Source organism: Rhipicephalus microplus, chromosome 5 (genome assembly GCF_043290135.1).
Source record: "Rhipicephalus microplus isolate Deutch F79 chromosome 5, USDA_Rmic, whole genome shotgun sequence".
NCBI lineage: Eukaryota > Metazoa > Arthropoda > Arachnida > Ixodida > Ixodidae > Rhipicephalus > Rhipicephalus microplus.
The window spans coordinates 23,374,258-23,399,396 of NC_134704.1; the positions used below are offsets into that span (position 1 = coordinate 23,374,258).

A 25,139-nucleotide genomic window follows, 5' to 3' on the forward strand; every position below is an offset into this window, starting at 1 on the left:
TCAGTTAATTTATTTGTATTTCCAAAAGAGGGAGCAAACTTGGCAACATGCAATCGTATGTAGCGCACAGTAGTGCCACCGCAGAAAAAAGTGCGCGAATGCGGGGCTGCGTGGAGCGCGCGAAAGCCACCGAGGCCGCAACGCGCGTTATTTGGAGTTTCTGTTTACTCTGCAGTGCACTGTAGTTTACCCGTGAATTCCTCGCGTCGACGCAGTCTACGTGCGTGTATGGCAGTGCTTAATAGCTTGTCCAATACAGAATGGCTGGTCACTTCGGATTTGGTGAGCTTTTCGACCCTAAAAGGCCAGACGAAGATCCAGATGGGAACGAGTCCGGTAATCGCGAGGACGAGACGTTCGCACGCTTGGTGCGGCGTCTCAACAACATCGTGTGCCAATCGGAAGTGAAGTCCCTAGAGAATCCAGAGGCACAGCTCGATCCCGCGGAAGAGTTGCACGAGTACAAAGCCATGATGGATGTACTTACAGGTGATTACTTTCTTTCTCACTGAATGCGCAAATGAGGAAGCGGGCCGGGCAGTTCTGACTTCGTGGCAAGCACGTCATTCCACGACTGCATGCTGCAACTACTCTCAGGCGACGTTTGCAGTGACATTCTGGCTTGCTAACAACATTTATGCGGAACAAATTACTACTACAAGACCGTTTTAGGCTCTAGATGGCTTATCTTGGTAATGCGCTTATTTTTGACGTACGCGTTACCGCACCTTTACCACTGCAGTGTATTTCTGCAGCGCAATGTTTTTTTTTTAACTTTATCCGTAAAGTATTTCTGGTGTTTTCGTTGAAAGAACATAAAATATAGCCGTTTTAGGCGTGGAATAAATAATCAAAACTCACAGAGGGCTTTATAAAATGTGTGCATTGCCCCCCCCCCCCAAACAAATCATTTTATTGTACTTTGATTGTGTTTCCTTCAATTAATGTGTTTGAAATGTAAGTATCTACTTATAATAACAGGAGCATTGTATTGTATTTAATAACTCAAAGGTTGTGGCTATATCCTGGTTGGAGGGCAAAATAAAAGATGGATATGCCCCAGGATTTGGATGTGCACTGAAGAATCTGAACCATAGTTAATCTGGAACCTGTACTTACAAGAGCCTTACAGTTCATGCTACATCTTCCGATTCAATCAGCAAACTTGCATGGAGCACTTTTGCACTCATATATTAATAATTATTTGATAGTGTGACGACTGTAGTATGTGTGTCTTCAGCATTCTGCTTGTGGAGTCTACTGTAATACATTGGTTTCTGTATGCTCTATGTCATCACTTTGTTTACTCTTGTCCTTCAGGAGACCCTATGCTGCTGCCTACAGAGAGCAACTACCTATCCCTGGCCTGCGCTGTTTTGCACAATGCTTCAAAATGCACTCGCCTGGGACTACCAGTTCTTTTATCGCATCACAGGGTACTGCTTGAAAAAGGCAAGTCACCGTGCTGACTGTTGTAACATTGTCCATATCATGTCAGACAGTTTAGAGGACAAAAATTTGTGAAATGTACAACAAATGTCTGTCCCTGTAGTAACTTTCCTGTCATAATTATGTAGAGAACAGTAATTCCTTAGGCAAATGAGCGGGTGATGTATTTTAAAACCCATCTACAGTGCAGAATAGCATAGGCAAAAAAAAGGATAACAGAGCATCTACTTGTAGAGCAATGAGATCACATTCAGCAGCACCTACTTTCATCATTCACTATTCCAAGTTTATATGTGTTGTTTTGCAATCTTGTCAACTGTGAACAGTAGTGCAGAGTTGAGTTATAATTTGACGTTCATACTGACTATTTGTGCCAAAGATAATAAATACAGTATGAAATGTGTTAAGGCTTGTTTTCACCTGAAGTGATAAATTGTTATAATAGTAAGTACAGCACGTTCCTGGCACATCTAAGCCAACTCTGTTACACTTGCCTTAATAAATATTGGCATGCAACCAATTTGATATATGTCTGAACTTCCTCGTTCGAGCCACACCTAACAAATGTACAGGGGCAATCAAAAGTTTCAAGCCGCTATACCATCTAATCCTGTAGCAGCACAGCATGGGAAATTTGACCACTCCTGTGTATTCACACTTATTCGAGAGTCCTTTCCAGTGACGCAACGAAAAGGAGGTACTGCCTGCACAATCAGTCTGTATAGCAACTTTTAATTGTGACTGAACCTAATGAGCTTGTTAATGACATTCCATTATTTGTTGATGGTTGTTCTTTCAGGGATAAACCTTTGTTGTATCATACATAAAAAAAACATTTATTGTCATCAAAAAAGAAGTATCAGATTCCTTGTAACTCAGCCAATGGCCGTGATTTGGTACATGGTGCACTTATGTGATTCCATCGTGGCATCACTAAACATTTTGACAGTCTGTGATGCCATGTGATGTTGTTGCATATTCTTAATTCTTTCGGCTAATCTCTACATACTAACGCGTGTATACTATATGTTCGATGAAGATGATGATGGGAGGATTTAACGAACATCACGTAGTGGGCCTGCGGATATTCGAGGCTTGAGGAAAACATTCTTTCTATTCAACTGATTAGAACACGCTGTTACGTTGTCTCAAGGTGTTCCCATCTTTTGTTTATGTTTCACTGCGACAATACGATTTTAGCTTGGTCACGAGATCTTTTCAAAACTGCAGTGCAGGGGAAAAAGAAAACAGACATGAATAAAACAAAGCTATACGCACGAGCGCTGATTTCTAGTAACCTATATTTCTAACTTGCACATGTATGTATTCTATCCGTCACTGAACCTCACCCCTTGTGCATGTGTAAAAATGCCAGCTCTTAAACAGGAAAGTGTTATGTGGGCAACACCAGGGCCATGCCCAATAACATCTTTTGGGGGGTGTTAATGTGTAGGATGGCTAACTTGGGCAACTCGTGGTCGATGTGAAGGCGTGCAAATACTTTAGTATCATTCAAAAAGTAAAAGCATAAAAAAATTTTGGGGATGTCAGAACCCCTAAACTCCCCCCCCCCTCTCCCCAGTTATGGCCCTGGGCAGCACTTACACAAACCTTCCCTAGAGTAGAAATGTGCTCATCTCCAAAATTTTCTCACGTCCCACGCAATCTGTTTTTAACAGCGAATCCGTTTAAGCGCAAACAATCACTTTTATTCACAAACAGAAATTGCTGGCATCATGCACCAGCATGCACAGCTCTTGGTACTTTTCTGCTTCGCTCCCAGGGTTTGCGTGTGTGTGTGTGTGGGGGGGGGGGATGCAATAACTCTGCCTGGAGAGGGGACAAGTACGGAAAGAGAGAAGTGCTCCGCTATTTCCTGTATTCGCACAGCAGCATTGCGTAGCAGCCCTAATTTTTCCTTGATTGCATAAGTGTGCTCCAGGTCGAGTGCTGCAGTTATTTGATCAGGTGTACCAAAACGCCACTTTAACCAGGTAGTCACGTGAGCTTCGGTACTGCTCGTGTTGACGCCGATGGTCACATTTTCGTCCGCTGAGTCATCAAAGGCATTCCCCCTTAGGTGGCCTTGAAACACTTTCCCAAGTAATCGTCTAATATGACTTTATTACAAGAGCTTTCTGCCTCAGGAGAAGAGTGCCGCAAAAATGTTTAAAATCCGTCAAGTACGAGCGAATTTGCAGGGATATAACGCACGCTTTAAACGCTCTCTTTCTTTTTTCGTGTTATTGAGCGCGCTGAAAGCTACGCAGGGAAGGGGAATGGCAAGGGGCCTCGAATATGCGTCCCTTCGTCAGCCAACACGCTCTGACCTTGAGCACTTTCTTTTCTATCCTTCTTCGTAGGCGCGGCTTACTTTCAGTGTGAGCGCATGCGCGGGCAAGTGGCGGCATCCCGTGGCGATCCTAGCAACTATGCAACCCACAATCATGGCCTCCGAGATTGCGCGCGCTATCGCAATCTCGGAGGTCATGTTCATGATGCTCAGGTCAGTCATCGGCCGCAACAAGTTTTATAAACGTTGATCGGCCGTGACCATTGGGTACGTGACTCAGTAATTTGGGTACATATATCATCATTTGTAAAGAGAAGAAGAAGCGATTTCTATAGTTCACTTTGAAAATTGATTGTAAATTTTAGGCCTTGTGATGCGCTATAATGTTTGACTCGTGTGTTCTCCGCAGCCTCGACTACCCATCGGCAGCGTTTTTTGACCATGCTGAAAAAGTGTTATAGGGTCACTTTTACAATTTTTGCCTGCAGCAATGCGTCGACGTTCAGGGCCTGCTCAGACAATGCCGACCAATGGTTCACTGTTCGTTTGGTAGATAGAAAGTTGCAAGGCATAATCACAGTATGTCACGGCGCATCATATCGCAGTATATCGTATCAATATATTATATGATTGCATATATATTGAAGTACATCGTTCTATGTGTGCTTCGGTGTCAGAAAACCCCCCGAAATCTGCTAGGCGATGCATTCTTCCCCCTCCCCTTCCTTTATGCTCATATTTTTTTGTAGACATTACAGTGATTGTAACGATTTAACCACTGGCGATTTCTAAAGCCTAAAAATGGCAGATATTGTTTGGACGTAGGCTCACGTTCTTCTAATTTTCTCTACAGGCGGCTTATAACACTTGCAGAAAATTATTTCCACCTTCGTCACTGCCGCACATTTGCCAATGGCATGGTGTGCCGCACATTTTCCAAAGGCATGGTGTGCCGCACATTTGCCAAAGGCATGGTGCTGTAATTAACTAGTAGGCGTTACTAATGCCACTGCACTAGATGCATGCTACCTCGTACAACAGACCTGAGCCTGAAAGCTGTTTTGACCACCACAGAAGTGTCTACTTATCATACTTATCTTTATTATTTTTTTAGCGGTGAATCCCGTAACATGAAAACAGTGGTTGGCCATAGTGGCACAAACACATGGGTTGGCCATAGTGGCACAAATAGTTACTGCTCCAGAGTTATCGTTCCTTTTACGTCTACTGACGAACGCGCATATATCGAACCTAGAAAAAAAAAGAAAGAAAACAACGGGAATAAGATATTTCGATGTACAATCCATAACCCTTTGACAATCTATTTTTTCGTTAAATATGTCCCAAAATGTATATTTTATTGCTGATTTAGCTTCTTCAGATGAATCTAAGAAAAAGATTATCTGAAATGTTTTGGGTGATCATAAATTGACAGAAAAATAATTTGTGTCATTACATATCAATGCCTTATTCATGGGTAAAAGCAAGCAAAACACTTAAAAAAAGTGCTCGTAATATTTTAAAAAATAAACATTATCTGTTATAATAAACATCGCTTACAAACGTACAAAAATGAAGTGCTTTTCCGGTAAAAAAAAAACGTTCTTGCTCTAACTCTAAAAACTTTTCCGTCTTTTAAGCTGGCTCCACACACAATGGTAGCATCGATGAGCTGCAACGTCTCTATAAAATACCCGACGCGAAATTCCATAACGTAAGCTAACTGCTCGACTGAGCGCGCGGAAGAAGGCCGTATGGTTGAGCTCCCGTCCGAAAAGGAAAATTTGTGAAAAAGTTATAATAATCATTCGTCTTATCTCCAACGAGACAGATTTAATGTTTCCGTGTCACCAAAACAGGAAGGGCAACTATGGCGGCATCGTTTGCGTTACCCCGGCGAACAGTATGCGGGAGGGTTATAAGCGGTCACCCTTTGAGGGATTAGAAAACAGACAGCCTTCATGCAGCCTTGCGGGCACGAAAAGCGGTAACCGCTCAAAGAACGACATTGAAACCAACCGCACCGCGCACGTTTGGATGCGCCAGTGAAAACCGGCGCGCCGCTGTGGAAAGAAAACGGAGAAACAACGGATAGACACCGCTGCATGAAGAAAAAAAAAATCACGTATTCTCGAAATGTTGAAGTGCATACTAACAAGAGGAATGATCGCCATAGGCGCGGCTTTTAAACATGCATGCAATGACGTACTTGTGCAGTGTCTAATTTTATGAAAGGGAACACGGGAGCGCGTGGCCTGCGCGCTTCGGCGGCTGCTGGCAGCGCATTCAAGTGGGAGCGAGAGCAACCACAGTCTCTTGTCGCGTCATCTCGCGGCGAGCAAAATAACTATTCGTTGCTGATATGAAACCAGCGGCAAGATTGCAACCCCCTCCCCCCTGAAGGCGATAACGCGAGAGCCTGTAATCGCCATGAAGGGGGGGGGGGGTTGCAATCTTGCCAGCGGTTCCACATCAGCACAGACATCTTGTTTTGCTCGCCGCGAGATGGCGTGAGAAGAGAATGTGGTTATAAAGGAAAGACTGCAGGCGTGGATAGAGGATGAGGGGGTGCTGGGGGAACTGCAGAATGGGTTTCGGAAACACAGGAGGTTGGAAGACAATCTGTTCTCACTGACGCAGTGCATCGAAATAGCAGAAAAAGAACACAGGCCCCTGTGGCTAGCATTTTTGGATATCAAGGGAGCGTATGATAGCGTGGTTCAAGAGGAATTGTGGGGAATACTGGACACACTAGGCGTGGAACATGTAGTCACTAATCTTTTAAAGGGTGTCTATAAAGGTAACAAGGTAGTTATAAAGTGGGAAAAACAGGTATCCAAGCCTGCAGAGGTAAAACGGGGGCTTAGGCAGGGGTGCCCCCTGTCACCTTTATTATTCATGATGTACCTACAAGGATTAGAGGCAAAATTAGAGGGAAGTGGACTGGGCTTCAACCTCTCTTTAGTCAAACAAGGAAAACTTATTGATCAGGCACTACCAGCATTAATGTACGCAGATGATATAGTGCTAATGGCCAACAACAAGGAAGATTTGCAGAGATTGGTGGACATCTGCGGTAATGAGGGAGATAGGTTAGATTTTAGATTCAGTAGGGAAAAATCAGCAGTCATGATTTTCAATGACAACGAAGGTAGTGAGCTTAGAATACAGGAGGTCACGCTAGAGATAACAGATAAATACAAATATTTGGGCGTATGGATAAGCAATGGGACCGAGTATCTGAGGGAACACGAAATATACGTGACGACTAAAGGTAACAGGAATGCAGCAGTCATGAAAAATAGGGCACTGTGGAATTACAATAGGTATGATGTTGTGAGAGGAATATGGAAAGGGGTCATGGTTCCTGGGCTGACGTTCAGCAATGCGGTATTGTGCATGAGATCAGAAGTTCAAGCAAGATTAGAAATTAAGCAACGTGGAATAGGTAGGCTTGCTTTAGGATCTCACGGGAATACACCAAATCAGGGAGTACAAGGTGATATGGGATGGACATCATTTGAGGGCAGGGAAGCTAGCAGCAAGATAAAATTTGAGAAGCGATTGAGAGAAATGGGGGAAGAGCGTTGGGCTAGGAAGGTTTTCAGCTACTTGTACATGAAGAATGTCAATACAAAATGGAAGAAGCGAACCAGGAAGTTGACTGGTAAATACTTAGAAAACAGCAGGTGGCCAAACCAAAAGGAACTATCGGTTAAGAAAAAAGTGAAGGAAACGGAGACTGACATGTGGAGAATGGGCATGATTAAGAAGTCCGCACTAGAGATCTATCGAACTTTTAAGCAGGAAATTGCCAAGGAAAGGATCTATGATAATACTCGGGGTAGTTCTCTACTGTTTGAGGCCAGGACGGGAGTACTGCGAACCAAGACATATCGGGCCAAATACGAAGGGGTCGACACAGTATGCAGTGCGTGTGGAGAGGAAGAAGAAACTGCCGAACACTTGATAATGTTCTGTAAAGGGCTTCACCCTATAGTTCAGGATGATGGCGCAGAGTTTTTCAAAGCACTGGGATTTAGGGACAGCGAGGGCAAAATAGACTTTAAGCGGGTAGACTTAACTAGAAGGAGGTTATCTGATTGGTGGCTAAAGTCAAGGCACGAGTGAAAATTAAACCCTTCACTGCGAAGTACGAATCCTCAACTTCATTATTTAAAGGAAAAAAAAGATAAATGTAATGGTTAGTTCACTAAGTATCACGGCTAGGTGGCGTTAGCCGCCGCCCGATCTAAAGGGTACGGCCACATCCATCCATCCATCCATCCATCCGTTGCCAGCAGCCGCCGGAGCGCGCAGGCCACGCGTCACCGTGTTTCCTTTCATGAAAATTGACACTGTACATCTTTGACCCAGCTGTGCCTGTTTGGAACGCATATACGCCTTTGACCGTCGAAGGGTTATTGCAATTTTATTCGCTGTGCGTATTTCGGTGCTTAAGTTTGCGTCACCTCGCTTCCTCATAATCATATGATGACGCTTTCGCTGGAATGCGCAGGGCTTCTTGAGAAGCTGTGCACACTATTCGACGTCGTTGCACCACGTTCGACTGTAATAATTATCGCCAGCTTTGCGGAGACTAGCAGGTTTTTTTTTTTCTGTGGCACGGTATCTGTCGCGTTAACGAACTAGATAAATGCCGTTGTTGTGAGATGGGAACTGTGATCCCGCTAGATGGAACGGTGGCTCAACGACGAGGGATCGTGGTGGCTCAAAGCACGTGATGGCAAGTGGTAGTTCCACCAATTTTCTTCCTAATCAGATCTCGGACTCCCCAACGCATGCGGGAAAGTTGCCTTTTTGTGAGAAAAAAAAAAGAAGAAGAAAAGGCAATAGTTTGTGAGAGAAAGCCAACTTCTTGGGGTGTTTCCCGCTGCCTCGATGTTCAATATATCAAGTGTTTCGGTGTTTTTTTTTTTTGTTGTTGTTCGATGTAGCCGTTGGTTGTCTTGTGTATTCGCTTTAAAGCTATGCCGTGGTGGAATATAGTTCGATATAAAGGACAGTTTGATTCGCCCGACTTCGATATAGTCTGGTTCGACTATACTAGTCAGTTACTCCTCTGCTCAGCCAGTGGCTCAACACTGCCACCACTGTGTTTAGATATGACGGCGTATATTGCGGAACTCCCGCTGTGTTGTCGCGTAACAATATATCCATCGTCATGCGCAGTGGCTGGCATGCGGTCGGGTCCCGGATGGCTGGCAGCCGATCTGGGCCGCGTTCGCTGTTCGCTCGCGCAGCGGCTGCTGGCCGAAGGCGATCCGCGCGGCTGTCAGCGGATGCTGGCACCCCTGATGCGCTGGCTGCACCGTCCCGGAAACCGGGCTCTCGACTGGACCGGGTACGTGAGCGGTTTTCGCTACAAATGTTCTGCCACAGCTTACGCACAAAAACTCTAAAGGCGTGCAGACTATACAAAAGAAAACATTCAGTCGCAGAGAATAGCATAACAGGGAGGAAGCAACAAAAGTGAGAAGGCAGGGAGGTTAACCAGAAAGACATCCGGTTGGCTACCCTACACTGGGTAGCCAACCAGAGAATAGCATAAGTGCACAAAGCCGGTGCAGCCCACGAAATGTAGGTTGAGATAGGTGCACGTGTAAACGATTTGACATGCATTTCAATGCAAAGAAAAAAAGTTTGAGTACAGTATAGGTAGACGCATGTGTACAACGTTCAACATTGTTCGTCTACAACGCTTCCAGACGCACGCAATTAAGTGCCAGATGATTAAAATCACCCCCGTATTAATCGCAATACACCGCCCTACTCAGCTTCCCTACTACGTTAGGGTCCGACGCCAACGTGTTCATTTCAATAAATGGTTGTTTCATGAGCTATTGAAGAAATGATTCATTTGAACGAATGAATTTTTATGCCAGTGAAACAGACAAGGTTCTCGTCCTCGAGTGAAAAGTTACAACGCTAGCTTGAGGTCCGCTAAAGCAAAAGGGGAAAAAAGTAAATATTGAAATGCTCACGATACTAAGCTCACGTGACATATGACCGTAATGTTCGTTATGTATTAGTAACGTATGACGCCTATTGTTGGCGGTAGAATATCGTCCTTTCGGTTCCTCCGAATAGTTGTCCGTTCGGCTGTTCAATTTTGTTTTGCTAAAGTGCGCTTTCCCGCATTGAGAGTTCATGTGAGGTGAAGCCTGATTCAACGACGTTTTTCGTTTCGCACGTGAAGTTTAAATATTAGACAGTTATAGTTTAGCGTTAGCGCGATAGCGTAGTTTAAGGGAATGGCGTTACCGGGCAGCAAACGTTCGTTATGGGCAGCTTCTTATAGTTTAGCGGAATAGCGTTTACGTGCCCCAGCTAAGATGGTGGCGCCACCTATTAGATGGTTAATAAGCTAAACAGTAAAAATGAAAAGAAAACGAGAATGTTTGCCTATGCCACCGCGCGAAGCATTGTTAGAAGTTTATTTTTGTGATAATAAAAGTAAATAAATATGAACCACGCACCAAACGCAAAAACATCTACGTTGCCGATTTGTTTACATTGATCTTGTAGTTAGGCCTAAGCGCGTTCGAAATGGGAAGCTATCTCAAAAACAACGTCAACTCATCCGTAATATCCCGTCATTGAAGCTGACTGAAGGCAAGCGAAGCCACTTTGAACAGTCGTTTGCGGCGGACAAAATGAATCTTTCAACAACTGCGCCAAAATCACTTCGAAGAGGGCGTCCGAGAGCACCGCCATGTTTACGTACACTACGTTCACCAACGCTACCACGGTGACGTGAAATCTGAAAAATACCGCGCGTACGGGAAGCTGTACGAGTGACGTAGGTATCTGCGCATGCGCACTTCGATTCCGGTATCACGGTACACCCGGTAACCCCGGTATACTATAACTCTCTATTGTGTAGCACAACCAAGTTACGATGGCGACTGTCGCTTCCGTGGTCTGAACCAGCAACTTACGGCCGAACGCATTGTTATCAAACAAACATTATGTGTTTGGACCATGCAGCCACTGTTGTCAAAACTGCCGTGGAGCTCCAGAAGCCCCACGAAATTGCGCTACTTTGTTAGATTTAGACGCAAACGGTGCGTTTTGGTTTGAATGAGTGACTTAGCTATAGGGGGTGGCACACCGGGCCAGTGCCGGCCCCGAATTTTTTTCTTCTTCGTCATGGCATACAGAGCGTCAAATGACCAATTACCTCCCGGCCCCCACTTCAGATCAAATAAGTATTCCCTTCTCCCTCACCCCACCAAAAAAAAAAAAAAGATTCTGCCTGCTCCCTTGGTTTGAACAGGGTTGATTTCGCAGTCGTGTCGGTTAACGTCCCGAAATCCTGTGTGCGAGTGGCGCCTCTCATCAACCGTGCCCCGCCGCGGTGGTCTGGTGGCTAAGGTACTCGGCTGCTAACCCGCAGGTCGCGGGATCGAATCCCGGCTGCATTTTTGATGAAGACGGAAATATTGTAGGCCCGTGTGCTCAGATTTGGGTGCACGTAAAACAACCCCAGGTGGTCGAAATTTCCGGAGCCCTCCACTACGGCGTCTCTCATAATCATACGGTGGTTTTGGGACGTTAAACCCCACATATCAATCAATCAATCTCATCAACCGTTTGGTCATGCAGCGGTCGCCTCCGGTGGCTGCGCGCTGGTGACCACGTCTCTTTGCGCTCGCTGGCCTACCTGCTGGCGGCGCAGGCCGACTACACGCTCAAGGGAAGCTGCTGCCCAGCGCTGCTTGACCAGGTGCGCTGCCCAATGCTGGGGCCGAGGCTAGCTTACTTCAGAGGTAAGCCTGAGCGCCCTTTAAATCTCGCGCGTGAGCCATTTACATGCCTGCGGTATAGTCTGTGATCATGTATCAGATGTACCCGAGTTATCAGAAGTGCCCAGGCACGGTGCCATTCGAATGTGTTGGACTGCGGCCTGACAACCTTCTAACAGCCCTGTACACGTGTGCGTTAGATAAAACCTGTAAATATAGCACGTGGCTATGTAAACGGATTACCTACCGTTCTTCACATATGTAGATGACACGCTTTACAAACTTGTTCAGCGAGTGTGTGCTTTGGTTTCCGTAGCGTACGGCCAGCACAAACTATAGCACCTGTACGGGAACGGAAGCGGCACCTTTATTCCTGTCTGCTGTGTATATACGTACTACTTCACTCTCTGCATGCGTGCTGCAGCCTATGTTTGGGGGATATTCATATGAGTCGGGTTGTGCAAACTGTGTAATAGAGACAGATTCCTTGTTCGAAAAATGGGAATTTTTGCCGGCGTTTATATACCGTTGACTCGTTACTCTGTCACCATAATTTTCTTGGTGTAACTGAGTGAGGTAAAATATATATTTAACTGCATGCGGTGCATATTTTTAGGTACTTATTTTTTTAAGTATTTGTTTCTAGGTACTTGTTTTTGTGGTTGCATGTGCACTCACTGGTGACGTTCGTGGGAATTCCCGTTGTGAGAGCCTTTCTCATCTCTCTACTATCTTTTCGTGCGCCTTCTTATGACACCGAAATTCGCGGATCTGGATGATCAATATTGATGTGTCATATTTGGTTTCTGTCGGGAACTTACGTTCCAAAGCCTAAAGTGCAAGCAGTATACGTTTGCGATGTTTTTGCGATGCGTCTATATATAAAGCGCGAGGACGTTATTTTTTGAGGTTGGCGTAAATGCCGTTATCAAATTGCGGTCATCGTTTCAAATGGTTGCCATTGAAGAGCAGATGACGTCTGGAATCATTGGTAGATCATGCAGTCAACACGCCGCAATATATAAACGCTCCGTTGCCGGGTGAGATTCAATGTTTCCGCCGTCTGGCTAACGTCGCAGCGTTGGCGGTAACCGACGAGAGGCAACTGTGGACTGCCCTGCAGCGCTGGCCGAGGGACGCTCCGCTGTGGACGCTGGCCGGCTGCCGGTTGGCGTCGCGAGGGCGCTGGCGCTCCGCGCTGCAGCTGTTCATGCGCGCCTTGCGACTCGAAGAAGAGTCCGTCCATGCAGCGCGCTCCGAACAGAACGGAGAACGGGGCCTGGCCCTCTGGAACCTGGCGACGTGTCTGGGCGCTCTGGGACAGCGGGAGGCCCAGGGACGCGCTCTGGAACTCCTGGCATCCCGATGCGGTGAGCCCGGCAGAGACGCGCAACTGGCTGTGGCTGCGGCGCGGGCTTTGGATGGGCTTAACATGAACGCGGAAGCGGCCAGGGCCTACGGCGGCCTGGTACAGCGCGGCTGCCATGGCGGGCGGCGCTCGCTGCGCGTGGACTGGGCGCTGTGTCTGCTGCGCGGGGGACGGCCACGAGCGTGTTTGCAAGCGTGCGGGGCAGTCGGGACGGGCGGTGTGGACGAGGATGACCCCCGACTCGCCTTCTGCAGGGGATCGGCGATGGCGGCGCTGGGAGACGTCGAGCCAGCGCTGCAGGAGTTCCGAAGGTGAGGGAATAACCGTGTTATCTACGGTTTTTCACCGCGCCCCGTGCGCATGCGCGCAAAGTTTCGTTCTTAGAACAAGTCGATAGCGCAGGCATTGCAATCTGCCTCTTAGTTTAACGGGACTCCAGCGCGCATGCAATCACTAATCTGTGTCGATATATACTCGTGCATTGTATGTAATAAAGTTTAGTGAAGTTTAGCGTGTAGCCCTGTGTTTCTTCTTTTCCCCGCGTCTCCTTTTCGCCGTAGTCCAACTTTCTGCCTCGACCCTTTCGTTCTTGCGTGCGAACATCGTGCACCCTTTTCTCTCTTTTTTTATTTTGCCCCTTTACTACGGATATCATGCGCGATTCCTGCATGTCGTGTAATACTATCGAGGTATGCCATGCTGACATTGATTAGCGATAGCTGCATGGTGCGCCGCGCTGTGCATGCCGCCCCGACTGGAAGTACTTTCATGTCTCTCGACTACGGGGTTTCAGAGAAAGACAAATTATCGAAGTGAATACATCCATCACAATTGCGTTCGAGAGAAAAAAGAAAAAAATGATAAAGGCTAGAATTCATGCAAAATACGTGTGAATTGTGCGATGTGTTGCTAGATAGAAATTAACAAAATAGCATTGCTTTCGCGTGCACAACGACGTTTTTTTTTCTTCCTCTAAGTTTTGATAGCACCGTGCCCTCGTTGCCTTTGCGCAGGGGCCTTGCCCTGGCTGCTGCTGCTGGCGAGGAAGGTGAGTGGAGGTGCCTTTTTGCAGAGCCGCCAAAATCATATTGTTCTCTCCTGTGGTAAAGGAACAGCACACTATAGGTCCGTTCGATTCGCCTGCACCACGTGAACCAGTTCACGAGGTGCTGCACCTTGCCATTCGTTTCAGCGGTGCAGCATTGACGACCGTTGAACCCTGCCATTCGTTTCGAAAGGTGCAGAAGAGGTGCAGCACCGGTTCACAATTTTCCTGCACCTCCTTCGCTGACGGTGCCGGCTTGGTGCAGGCACGCGTGCAGCTGAGCAGACGACGCAGCACTTAGACGTAGGCGCCGTACCCGCCTCTACTAACGCGGTGTGTTTTGCCAAGATGTTTGCGCCTCATGAACTGTCCACATGTGCGGTTCGCCATCGTTCAGTGTTCACTGAACGGTGTAAATTAAGCGAACAGAAATAAGGCCTGCACCTTGTTGGCACATCGTCATTCGTTTCGGGGGTCGCGCTGTGCCTGCACCGCTGAACTCGCGCTGCACAATTTCTGAACTTCGCGTGCACAGCCGTGAACTGATTCCGACTGGTGCAGGTGAATCGAACGGACCTTATATATGCTTTCGTCGACATGAAATGGCGTATAGTTTGAAAGGATGGAACTAAAGCTCTGACGGGTGCTCCGCGGCTAGTGACATTTCGTTGGAAACCAGTCAAGTTTGTTTACTTGTTTTTTTTTATCTCTGACCTCGGCGTGTATTGCGTGCAAGTGCTTTCTCTACTTTTATAAAAGCTTGCTTACTTGGGTTTTTACGTCACCAAACTATAGATATGATTGTGAGGGGCACCGTAGTGAAAGAGCTCCGAAACGTTTGACCACCTGGTGTTCTTTTTCGCCTCCACTGAAACGTGGCCGCTGTGACTTTAGGGTCAGTAGCCAAGCACTCTGCATAACCACTGAACCATCGTGGTGGGCATAAGCGTGCGCAGGTTTCCCCTACAGCGGGGGAGGGGGGGGCAAAGCTTCGCCACACAGCGCCCCCTCTCTCTCATGTGAATGCATGGGACTGTCTTTGCGCCTCCCCCGATTCACTGTACTGCCCTCTCGTTCCTTCGTAGTTGACTAGCCCCTTTTCCCTTGCCCCCCCCCCCCCCCCGGGTCCTTACGCATATGGTTGCGGGTACTTTTATATAACTGTCTGCGTTAATAGGGGTGCCATCTAAAATTATGCACGAGGGGTGTGTAAAAATTGAGATATCGGTTTCACTGTAATGGCTCAGGCAGGAAAACGTGGTGTTGGTAATATTCAACGGGAGGTCGTGGCACTGGATGTGCGTGAAGGATTCGCGTAATTCGCAACCGCCGACCACGCATGACCGTTATCACCGCCGCGCCATATCTGCTAAATGTATATTATCGTGCACACCGCGGTATCTCTCTTTTACTTTCAGCGTGCCGTTTCGGCTTGATGTGTGGGGTTTAACGTCCCAAAACCACCATATGATTATGAGAGACGCCGTAGTGGAGGGCTCTGGAAATTTCGACCACCTGGGGTTCTTTAACGTGCACACAGATCTGAGCACACGGGCCTACAACATTTAGGTTTGATCTCTCGTTTGTGTCATGGTTTTATTCTTCAAAAGTACTAGCACATCAACACTTTGCACTTTGCGTTAGCACATTGAAAGATTAGGCGCACACGTGGCATGGTTTGAGAATTTATTTTTTTATTTTTTTACTCCTTTACGATCGCTCAACGTGAGCGAAGGTGGCACTGAAGGGGCTCGTCTCCACAGTTGTGTAGAAAAGTGGCTCCCGTTTTTCACTGGCGCGTGTCAGTGTGGCCAGCGCAATTAACCGTGAGGCGGCCCGTCCGCAGGCGGCGACTGGTTGCGTTCGCAGTTGCTCGTCAACATCGCGGTGCTCCGGGCTCCCCGCGAAGAGGAGACGTCGCGGCGGCAGCTGGCTCGAGCTCTGGCCATCTGTCCCGGTGAGGAGGCCGTGGTTGCCAGCACGCGCGCCCCGATGTGTAATCCGAGTTCTCTTTCTCGGCAGATAACGTCGACGCAGCGTACAACCTGAGCCTCCTGCTTGTCGCCGCCGGAAAGACCGAGGCTGCCCGCAGGATATGGCAACTGCACGGCTTCCGGCCCGAAGATGCCGCCTGCAAGAGCAGCAGCAGCGTGGGTGCTCCTCAAGCGGCGTGGCTCGAGGCCAGGCTGTCTCAATGGCATGTCTGATGTTTTTTTTGTTGTTTTTTTCTGAATGCAGCGCGTGCTCTGTATCTATCATCCGCATGTCTTGTAGTAAGGCGGTAAGTTGGGCCAGTTGGTTAGGATCCATCGTGAACTTACTTACAGCGCAACACCAGCGCCGTCTTTTCTTTCTCGTTTGCTCCTTCCTTGTCTTGTATTTTTTCTGGTGTTGCGCTGTAAGTAAGTTCACGATGGATCCGCATGTCTGTTTAGCAGGATCACTCGCGATTCGCGTCGTGACCGCTCGACTGCATATAAATGACTCGTACGCTGCCGCTCAAGCCGCTTGCATGCACGGAATGGGACCGAAGCGACGCAGTGACTCGCCCCAGATGTGGCTATCAGTGTATCGCGGGGACGAAGTCCACAACACGTTTCTGATACGAGTTTCGTTGCGTGCGGCATAGTTGACGTCTATAACCGATGCATGTATGACAACGGCATGAAACATGAACCTGTCTACGTTGGTGACGGTATAGGGAGGCTTATATATCTTTTTTCCGTGTTGGAATGAACGGCGTCGAACGCAAAGCGCTTGCTAAAAAAATGAAACTCTTCCTTGGGACTCTTGCTAAAGACTGGCGTATCCTGGTCGTATACGTCCCAACAGTCGGCAGGCGACAAAATGAAAGGCGAGCAATCCGAAGGCCATTGCGTTGAAAGAAAGGTATGTATGGTGGTATCGACGGGTCATGCACAGTATAACCTGCAGCTCGCGTGCTTCTTCGACGTCGCGCTGCTGTTCACGGAGAAGACGACGTCTCGCGGGGCGGCAGGCACTGCTGTCGGGGTGCCATGGGGCTCCGCACGCGGCAGTCCCAGGCGGCCGCGAACTGCGGCGTCTCGCGCAGCGCCGCGTTGACGCGTCCCTTCTTGGCGTCGCCCGTGGCGTCTCCGCATCCGCCCATGGCGAACAGCACGTAGAACAGCCTCTCCGAGGTGACGTTGCCCGGCGACAGGAAGGCGGCGTCCTGGATGCCCTGGGCGCGCACCGTGGACACGTAGCGGGTGAACAGCGCGCGCGAGGGCTCCAGAGACAGTCGCGCCACCAGGCCGCCGGCGGGCTGCAAGCACCGCTCCAGCTGGGCCGCCTGAGACGACGCGCGTTGTGAAAATGAGCGGTCAAGTCATTTCTGTCGGGGAGGTTTGGCGTACTGCTAGCGGAAGCGGGAAGTTTTATTTTTGCCTCCATTACAGAAACGAGGAGCAGGAGCAAAAGGCTACAAGGGCCGCCTGACAGAGGGTTCCCGCTCCTGCTGGCACTCAGCATCAGCGGCACAAATGACAATACGTAATACTCTTAATTCATGTCAAATTAAATGTCACGTGAGCAGTATACAAATCATATGATGAATAACAGATGTGAAAAAAACGTGTAGCTTCAATCAAATTAACCCGGATAAGTAGCCCCGAATAAAACAGAAGTACTTGCATAATACAATAGTTATAAACACAGATGACTAGGAATCTGTAGAATGAATTTCCTGTCTTCATTAAATATAGCATAGTAAACGAGAGTGAATTGCATTATTCAATTACAAAAAGAAAACTCAATGACAGTATAACATGAAAATGATACTGATCATTTATATTTCATTTGATTATCTATAATATACAGTTTCATATATTTTTTTTGGCAAGCTACATGTCATTATATATTGCACTGGCGTATCCAGAAAGACGGATGGGGGTCGGGGGGTCAATTTCCTTCGAAAGGTATCAGTTTTGTATGTGTATGCATTCATGCAAAAAACATGTACACAATTATTTGTAGTTTTGCATATATAGACGCTCACATACAAAGGCACACACGAACATACATTTAAGGTGCAGTCGAGCACTCACTTATGAAACATATTTTGAGCTTTGGACTCACTCGGACTCGCACTCACGAAAGTTTTCTTCAACCGCACTTACTGGTACTCGTGCTCACGAAAATGTTACTCACTCAGACTCACGCCTCGATCTGAGTCCGAGTGAGATCTGAGTCCGAGTTCCCCGACCCATGCATGATGATACAAACTAGCTTTTGATCATAAGGACGAACCCTGCAACTCGCCTTGGTGCAATCTACTGACCTGGACGCTGGTGTTGAGCGACCAGTGGTAGCGCGCCGCAGGGTGCGCCCGTTCGTGCAGGGCCTCCAGTAGGGCCTGTGCCAGCCTGGGACCCTGCGCGGGTAACTGCGCCGCCAACCAGGCATCTCCGCCGTGCGTGCTGCCGTTGACGAGGGCGGGCGGCACGAACACCCTCAGCGCGTCCGCGTCCAGACCTGCGCGCACGTCCAGTGCCGACCAGGGCCACGGGGCGCTCAGCGGAGCGTCTATCAGCGCAGCGGCTCCGTCTCTGTTGCCGCCGCTTTTTCCGGAGGAACCGTCGGTGGCGTCTCCGGCGCCCAGCTGTGCCGCTAGCCGACGTTCCGTCGACCTGCGTTGCGCGAAACAGCCGTTTGCGTGGTGCGGACCTGCTCGTTAGATACACCTGAAGCACGCTTTAGGAAAAAAAATGCCGCCATATCCACGAAGTGAATGATGATGAGTGGGCGAAGCTCCGGAGGTAAACCTGGTAAACCATGAATCCTCGGTACATTTTGCCCACTCGATTTTATTGCAACGCTCCCCCTAGCGTACGTCGCCGCACTATATCGAACGATAACACGCGCCGTATGTGGCATCATTCCTATTTTATAACACCTCGCATCTTTCATAATCAACTACACGTACCGCCGTCTAGTTTATAACATCTTGCATCTTTTGGACGGACGGACGGACGGACAGATGGATGGATGGATGGATGGATGGATGGATGGATGGATGGATGGATGGATGGATGGATGGATGGACGGACGGACGGACGGACGGACGGACGGATGGACGGATGGATATGGCTGTACCCTTTAGATCGGGCGGTGGCTAGCGTAATACTTAGAACTGAACGAGAGGTGGCTACATACAGGGGACGCACAGCCCACGCCTTAAGGAGCTTCGCTCCTAAAACGCGGAGTGGTTTATTCATGCTTAATTGCACACCATCTTATAGAACTACTTCTTTCTCCTTCTAAGCAGTTCCTCACTGCCAGATTTCGTCCCAAGTTGTGCGCCAGAAGAATAAGAAAAGTCTGCCTCACATCTTTTGCTGCGACTGGCGTGTTTGACATCTCGAACCCCGACACGGTAATAAGGGATGCCATAGTGGAAGGCTCCGGAAATTTCGACCATCCGGGAGTCCCTTAACGTGCACTTCAATCTAAGCACGCAGTTCTCTAGCGTCCATCGAAATGCGGCCGCCACGACCGGGATTCGGTACCGCTACCTTTCAGTCGGCAGTCGAGCTAGAGCGTACTAGAAGTGTTGTCGGGCACTATAACCACTATAGACCACCGCGGCGGTTGTCGCGACATCTATAGGCGCGCAGTATACGCCGGACCAGGTCCCAAATCGCCCGCTCTCTGTCTGCCGCGTATGACTTTAGGCGTCGAATTCCATGTGCAGGCGCATGTAAGAAACGCATCAACCAGGCGGGGGGGATAAGTGAGCATGCCAAGGATGGCAGCGTCGGTAAATCGAAACTATACGATGTGGGAGGCGTTGTACTGGATACCTTTCTTCGCGCGAGAAACTGCGTGCCTCACTCTATTTTCCCCCGGACATAGAGGCTTACTTTCTTATGGGCTGCAGAAAGTAGCGGTGCTTTTCATCTTCTTTGCCCATAGAAAGTTGACAGTCGCCACATGTTGTCACCGCACGTTGGTATTCATTGCCGACAGTCTTCGAGGCCGAGTAATGTCAAGGCACCTTCCTCTGCTAGTTGATCTTTTGCGCTTTCTGCAACACGAATTTGGGATTTCCTCGTGTCTAATTATGTCTATCTCTCTCTCTTTTTCTCTCTGCAGAAGAACGAGACCCTACGAAGATCAACGGATCTCGGTGGTAAGAGACGTTCGAGGCGCTGCACGCCGAAGCTGATATCTGCCCATTTACATATACGGCGCGTACGTGTCGCAATAAACTTTTGTTGCCGTAATAGCGCTGCGTTTCGTTTGATCGCGGCACGATATTGCACCGTGAGCTTCAATTGCGAAAGCCGTACTTGCGCATGAAGTCCCTGTAGGTCTGGAGCACATTTCCTCGCGTCACCTCTGGAAACATCGAGTCGTAGGCCTCGCGTAAGGTCGTGTTGCTCATCCAGGCCGGGTAGAAGACCTGCACCAACGAAAACGGACTGGCACTGCACGCTTTATTCAGAATACTGTCAATCCCGTGATGGGATTATTACAGGAGTGGTGTCACATTGTGCGTTGTAAAAACGAGCAATACACAGACTAAAAATACATGTTGCAAGCACTTGAAATTTGAAGCGAATATCTCAAATATAGTGCAAAATTCGCCGTATATAGTGATAGGCAAAGAGTCTTTATGAATATAACCATCAGATGAATTGCTGGGGCAAGCAAAAAACAAATACAAAGCGTAATTGTTGAGACAGAGTTAAAACTTGCGACATCATCGATTCAGGAAATCACGGCTAAATAAAAGACAGCACACATTCACTCGCTCGATTAACAAATTCATCAACTGTCGGCTGTGTCAAGACGGTGGGGTGCAGGGCATTCCAAGCGCGTATGGCTCGCGGAAAAAAAAGAGTGGCCAAAAACATTGTTCTTGAAGGGATACTCAGATTAGATATAGATACGTCAGTGAGGCACTCGCACCAAAGAGAGAAACATCTGGGGAGTTCAACTTGCACCATGAATCAATCACCGAAGGCTCGGTGCAGACATTCGTGTGGTGGACGTCAGCATGTTTTGGGGGAAAAAATGAAGACTTAGTCGTGTTCTGAGTCGCATGACACGCTTGCAGAGTAGTCTTTTTCTGCTAGTAAGTGCAAAAAAAAGGAGAATTTTTGGAGGGGCCAGTTTTTTTTTTCTGTTTAAACAATCAATCAAACCAACAGATAAGCCAAAAGAATCATATACACACCGTGTTTTTTTTAACCTTGTCGTAATGATTGTAACCTGAGTTGAAAGGTATTAGAGCGATCAAAAACGCACTCTTTCCGTCGGTGGCATCTGAACCGACAACTTTCGACTTTATGCGTCCGATGCTCTTGAGCTGCGACAAATGGTGTTCCCTCGTCCACGCCTATTTGGGGATGTTATGTCGTTTAATGCATGCGAGTGCTATTCAGCGTGCGCCACCTTTGCACGATTGGCAGCTGACCAATAAACCCTTGCATGATATACCTAAGGCGTGAATAAAAGACAGGGTTTGGAATTACTGACGAATATAGTGCGCTTTTTCGTCCACTATTTCCATTGAATATATGTCACAATTATTACATTATACGGTTAAAAATAAAAAAATAATGTCCCCGCGCTCCCATTGGCTTAATTGTCTTTCGTTTTCACTGGTTGTCACTGATGGCAGGACCTCTTAGAGCAAATTTTCGGTTGCTTCCGTATCTTATTTAAAATATGCGTGTACGCGGTACCTGCACATGATTAGCCTTGTCCCGTTTACAGATGTCTCGGATGGCTGCTGTTGCCATTTGCAAAACAATTACCAGAGGTACTGGGGAAGTCGGAGAACTTCAGCTTAAGTGGAACTCGCCATCTTATTCGGCGACTCGATGGCATGATTTTTCAATGACGATATTGTGTTCGCGAGTAATAAACTAACTTGTTTGGCACGTGCACCTTCGTCCTATTTTCGTCATGTGATGTCTTAGACAAAGGTCGTGTCGCGGCCAAATACTGCGCGTGACATCGCTGCGGCGTTTAGTCACTTACAGCGACAATAAAGTGACACTATTAAACAGTTTGAACCGATACGCTATTATTTGGGCCCATTATTGTCGTTCATTACGAGATCGGGTCCTTTATTGGAATAGAAAACGCAGGTCATAGTTTCATTTCTTGAATTTCGCGCCGGAATCTTACATGAATGTCAGCGTGATGCCACGGTTCACAAACTATTCTTTTCGTTTATCAGCTGCATTGGCTTAACACTATTTCCTAAAACATTGTACCCTACCAGGAAGGAAGAAAAATAGGAGGAAAAGAATGGCAGGGAGGTTAACCAGTCTATAGGCAGCCGGTTTGCTACCCTGCGCATGGGAGGGAGATGGGGGTGATGAAAGATATAAAGCAGAGAGGGAAGATAGATACACAGCACATTCGGCAGCACACGCGCCAAGTTTCCCGAAACTTGGTATACCTTAAAAGAGAACGTTAGGCGGGTGTATATGCGATACCTGTACATCCAGTGCACCGAGCAGAGTCCGCGCGTTGCGGCGGTCAGCTTCCGCGAGCCATTCGAAGGCACCCAGCGATTCGTTCACGGCCGCGGCCAGGTCTCGGGCGAACCGCAGGCCGGCTATTCGGTCCAGCTGAATGGCTCGGGCCAGGGCGTACGCCATGAGCTCGGGCGCGGCGCGCTCGGCGAGTCGCACGCAGCGGCGCCAGCGTGGCCAGGCGTAGCGGCGACGCCCCGTGATCTGGAGCATTCGCGCCGACGCCAGCGGTCGCGAATCCTCGGCGAGCAACGGCGAGACGAAGACGAGCGCCCGGTAGCCCAGGTAGTTTAGCAGGTCCCGGTTGCGCGTCGCGTGCAGCAGCGCCTTCAGGGCTCGCACGAAGCGCTCGCAACGCAGCAGCAACGGTGTGCGCTCCTGCAGCTTCACCAAGTCGCCCAGAGCGAGCGCCAGGAAAGGCGCGAAAGACGCGTGACTCCGCAGCGTGCTCAGGCGCGCCGCGCGCCGTCCCGTCACGATCTGCGACAGCCGCGACGAGAAGTCGCTGACGCGTTCGGCGAGCTCGACGTAGCGGCCCGGCGTGTATTGTTTGAAAGCAGTGTCCAGCGCGTGCGCTGGGTCCGTCAGCATGTCCGGCTCGTCTAGCGTCACGAGCGGCTGCGTTGCGTTGCGCGGGTGCGGCGCCACAGCGAGTCCGAGCAACGGCGTCAGGGACAGGTGGCGGAAAAGCAGAGCAGCGGCCTTCCACACGTCGCCACGACTGTGGGCGTCGGCGCGAAAGGGCCAGCCGTAGAGACCCATGTCGCGCAACAGAGATCTCAGCTGAAGCCGCGACGCCTGCGGCAGAGGACTGCGAAGGCACTCTTCGAGCAGGCCTTCGACGCGCCACACTTCCGGCTTCAGTTTGCTCGAGAGCGACAAGTACAGCTCGCGTTCTAATTGTTCGGCCAGTAGGGCCTCGGCTGGCGCCGGCGCCTGCCATCTAGAACAAGTGAACGCCTCAAAGTCCGTGCACGGGTCGATGGTCCAGTTGAGTGCCGAGAGCACCGCGTCGGTGCGTTCCTGGCAGAAGCGCGTCATACAGCGATGGCGCCGGCTCGCCAACTCCGACGCCGTGTCATCTTCGGGGCGCAACTTGAGAGCACGCCGACGACCCAATGGTGTGCCGAAATACATCTCGCGCTTCGTCGACGTCGCGGTGGTCGTCTCGGGGTGCAGCTGGGACGCCGGAGGCTGCTCGCCGTTGGGTCGCGCGGGTAGTCCTGCGAGAAAGGGTGGTTCCGCTTCCACGGGCGTCTCCGTTCGCGGCCCTTGAGCGTCGAACCTGTTGAGTTCCGTCGTGCGCTGCCTGACAAACTCTCCGTGGCTGTACCACACGTAGTAAACGCTGACGGCGCCGCTGCAGAGCAGCACGAAAGCTGCGATGATGAAGCCGAATATGGTGCCCGACCGGCTATGTGGTGAAGGCTGTATTGTTTGAGCCGTCGGCGGCGGAGGCGGTGCTTGTCGCGGTGCCGGAACATGCCGCGGTGGCTGTTGGTGTACCGCGGGCTGTTGGCGACGTTGGGGACGGGGCTGCTGTACTGGTGGTGGCGGCGGCGGTCTGCTGGGACTGGGCTCGGACTGGCGCCGTTTCGACGTGGAGGCCAACTTGGGTCCGGCGCTTTTGCGTACGAGGGAGCTGTCGCTGAACATGCCTCCACCATTTGCCGTGGCCGCCGAAGGAGTGGCCTCATCTGGCCACCGGTCGACCTGCCGCGGGTCATCGCGAGGTCGGCGGCACCTGGACGTGCTCGGGACGCAGCATTGGCGCAGGCACGGCGGCTGCTTGACCGGAGCGGGGCTCGAGCTTGACGGACCTCCGGGCAGTGGCAAGGAGCGATGCGCGCGACCTTTGGGAGACTTCTGCGACGAAGATGTCTGCTGACTTTTGCCCAGGGAAGTTGATCGTCCGGCGAAGCTTGAGCGAGGACTGCGGCCGGAGGCATGTCTGGGCTCTGCAGATGGCATCTGCCCGCTTAGCGGCGTCAGCCAACTTCATCCTCGTCTACGGCGAGTAAGGCCATGTGCTTTTCCACTTTCGCAAATCAAGCCCTCAGCTTTCAGTCATGGCGTACCTGGGCACTAGCAGTCCTCGACGTGTTGGGCCTGGCGCGCTGCGTTGTATGCCCTATACGGACAGTAATTGCGTCGCACTGGTGATGATGATAATTGCATAGTGAAATGTGGCATGCACCCACTGTGAAGAGTCGGCTAAAATATTGCACGTTTTGAGATGATTCCACGGCGATTGCCGTGTCAAGATTTTTTTATGGCGTAGTGGGGTGGGTGGCCCTCGGCACCGCCCTTGTAGCTGATACATTCGTTTATGTAAGTATTTGTATGCATTACATTTAGCACCACACTTTCCTAGGCTATCGGTAATCTTTCTGTTAAACCTCCATCATTCCAAATATGAACAGTAAATGTTGAAACCACTCGATTCTTGGCCGATCCCCCACAGTGGGTATGCGCCACTAACAATAGGAGAACAACAACAACAACCTCGGCGCAGTGATACGCGCGCAGAGTATAACGAATACTTATGTTTCCATCTTTAACGAATATAAGCGCGGGAAAAACGGGGACGACAATACAAAAGACAAAGTCTGTATATTCTGTAGACTGTCTGTATATTCTGCAATTAGACAGCGCTGTAGTCTGTCTATTCCATTCTCGTCCTCGTTTTTGTCGCGCTAAT

At 49.3% G+C, this 25,139-nt stretch overlaps 2 protein-coding genes across 2 annotated transcripts; one reads left to right on the forward strand and one right to left on the reverse strand.

The window, feature by feature from the left end:
* Positions 1–103: 103 nt before the first annotated feature.
* Positions 104–20,170, forward strand: LOC119173964 (uncharacterized). Its single transcript, XM_075894995.1, has 9 exons — positions 104–489; positions 1,321–1,452; positions 8,936–9,107; positions 11,372–11,535; positions 12,591–13,191; positions 13,894–13,928; positions 15,772–15,882; positions 15,948–16,122; positions 20,040–20,170. Coding segments are annotated over exons 1-9 (1,620 nt in total). The 5' UTR covers positions 104–260; the 3' UTR covers positions 20,041–20,170.
* Positions 15,943–24,889, reverse strand: LOC119173963 (endothelin-converting enzyme 1). Its single transcript, XM_075894994.1, has 5 exons — positions 22,400–24,889; positions 20,237–20,349; positions 18,226–18,574; positions 16,854–17,238; positions 15,943–16,056 (listed from the first exon to the last, which is right to left on the reverse strand). The coding sequence occupies exons 1-4, from the start codon at positions 24,407–24,409 to the stop codon at positions 16,891–16,893; spliced, it is 2,820 nt and encodes a 939-aa protein (XP_075751109.1). The 5' UTR covers positions 24,410–24,889; the 3' UTR covers positions 15,943–16,056; positions 16,854–16,890.
* Between the last annotated feature and the right edge of the window lie 250 nt (positions 24,890–25,139).

Excerpts from the sequence above, each read along its gene's own strand:
- LOC119173964 (XM_075894995.1), top strand. The coding sequence starts at position 261 with ATGGCTGGTCACTTCGGATTTGGTGAGCTTTTCGACCCTAAAAGGCCA. Across the intron at positions 11,536-12,590 it reads GAGGCTAGCTTACTTCAGAG|CGTTGGCGGTAACCGACGAG; the intron begins GTAAGCCTGAGC and ends CTAACGTCGCAG. Across the intron at positions 13,192-13,893 it reads GCGCTGCAGGAGTTCCGAAG|GGGCCTTGCCCTGGCTGCTG; the intron begins GTGAGGGAATAA and ends GCCTTTGCGCAG.
- LOC119173963 (XM_075894994.1), bottom strand. The coding sequence starts at position 24,409 with ATGCCATCTGCAGAGCCCAGACATGCCTCCGGCCGCAGTCCTCGCTCA. Across the intron at positions 20,350-22,399 it reads TCGGTGCACTGGATGTACAG|GTCTTCTACCCGGCCTGGAT; the intron begins GTATCGCATATA and ends TCGTTGGTGCAG. Across the intron at positions 18,575-20,236 it reads TACAGGGACTTCATGCGCAA|GTCGACGGAACGTCGGCTAG; the intron begins GTACGGCTTTCG and ends CGCGCAACGCAG.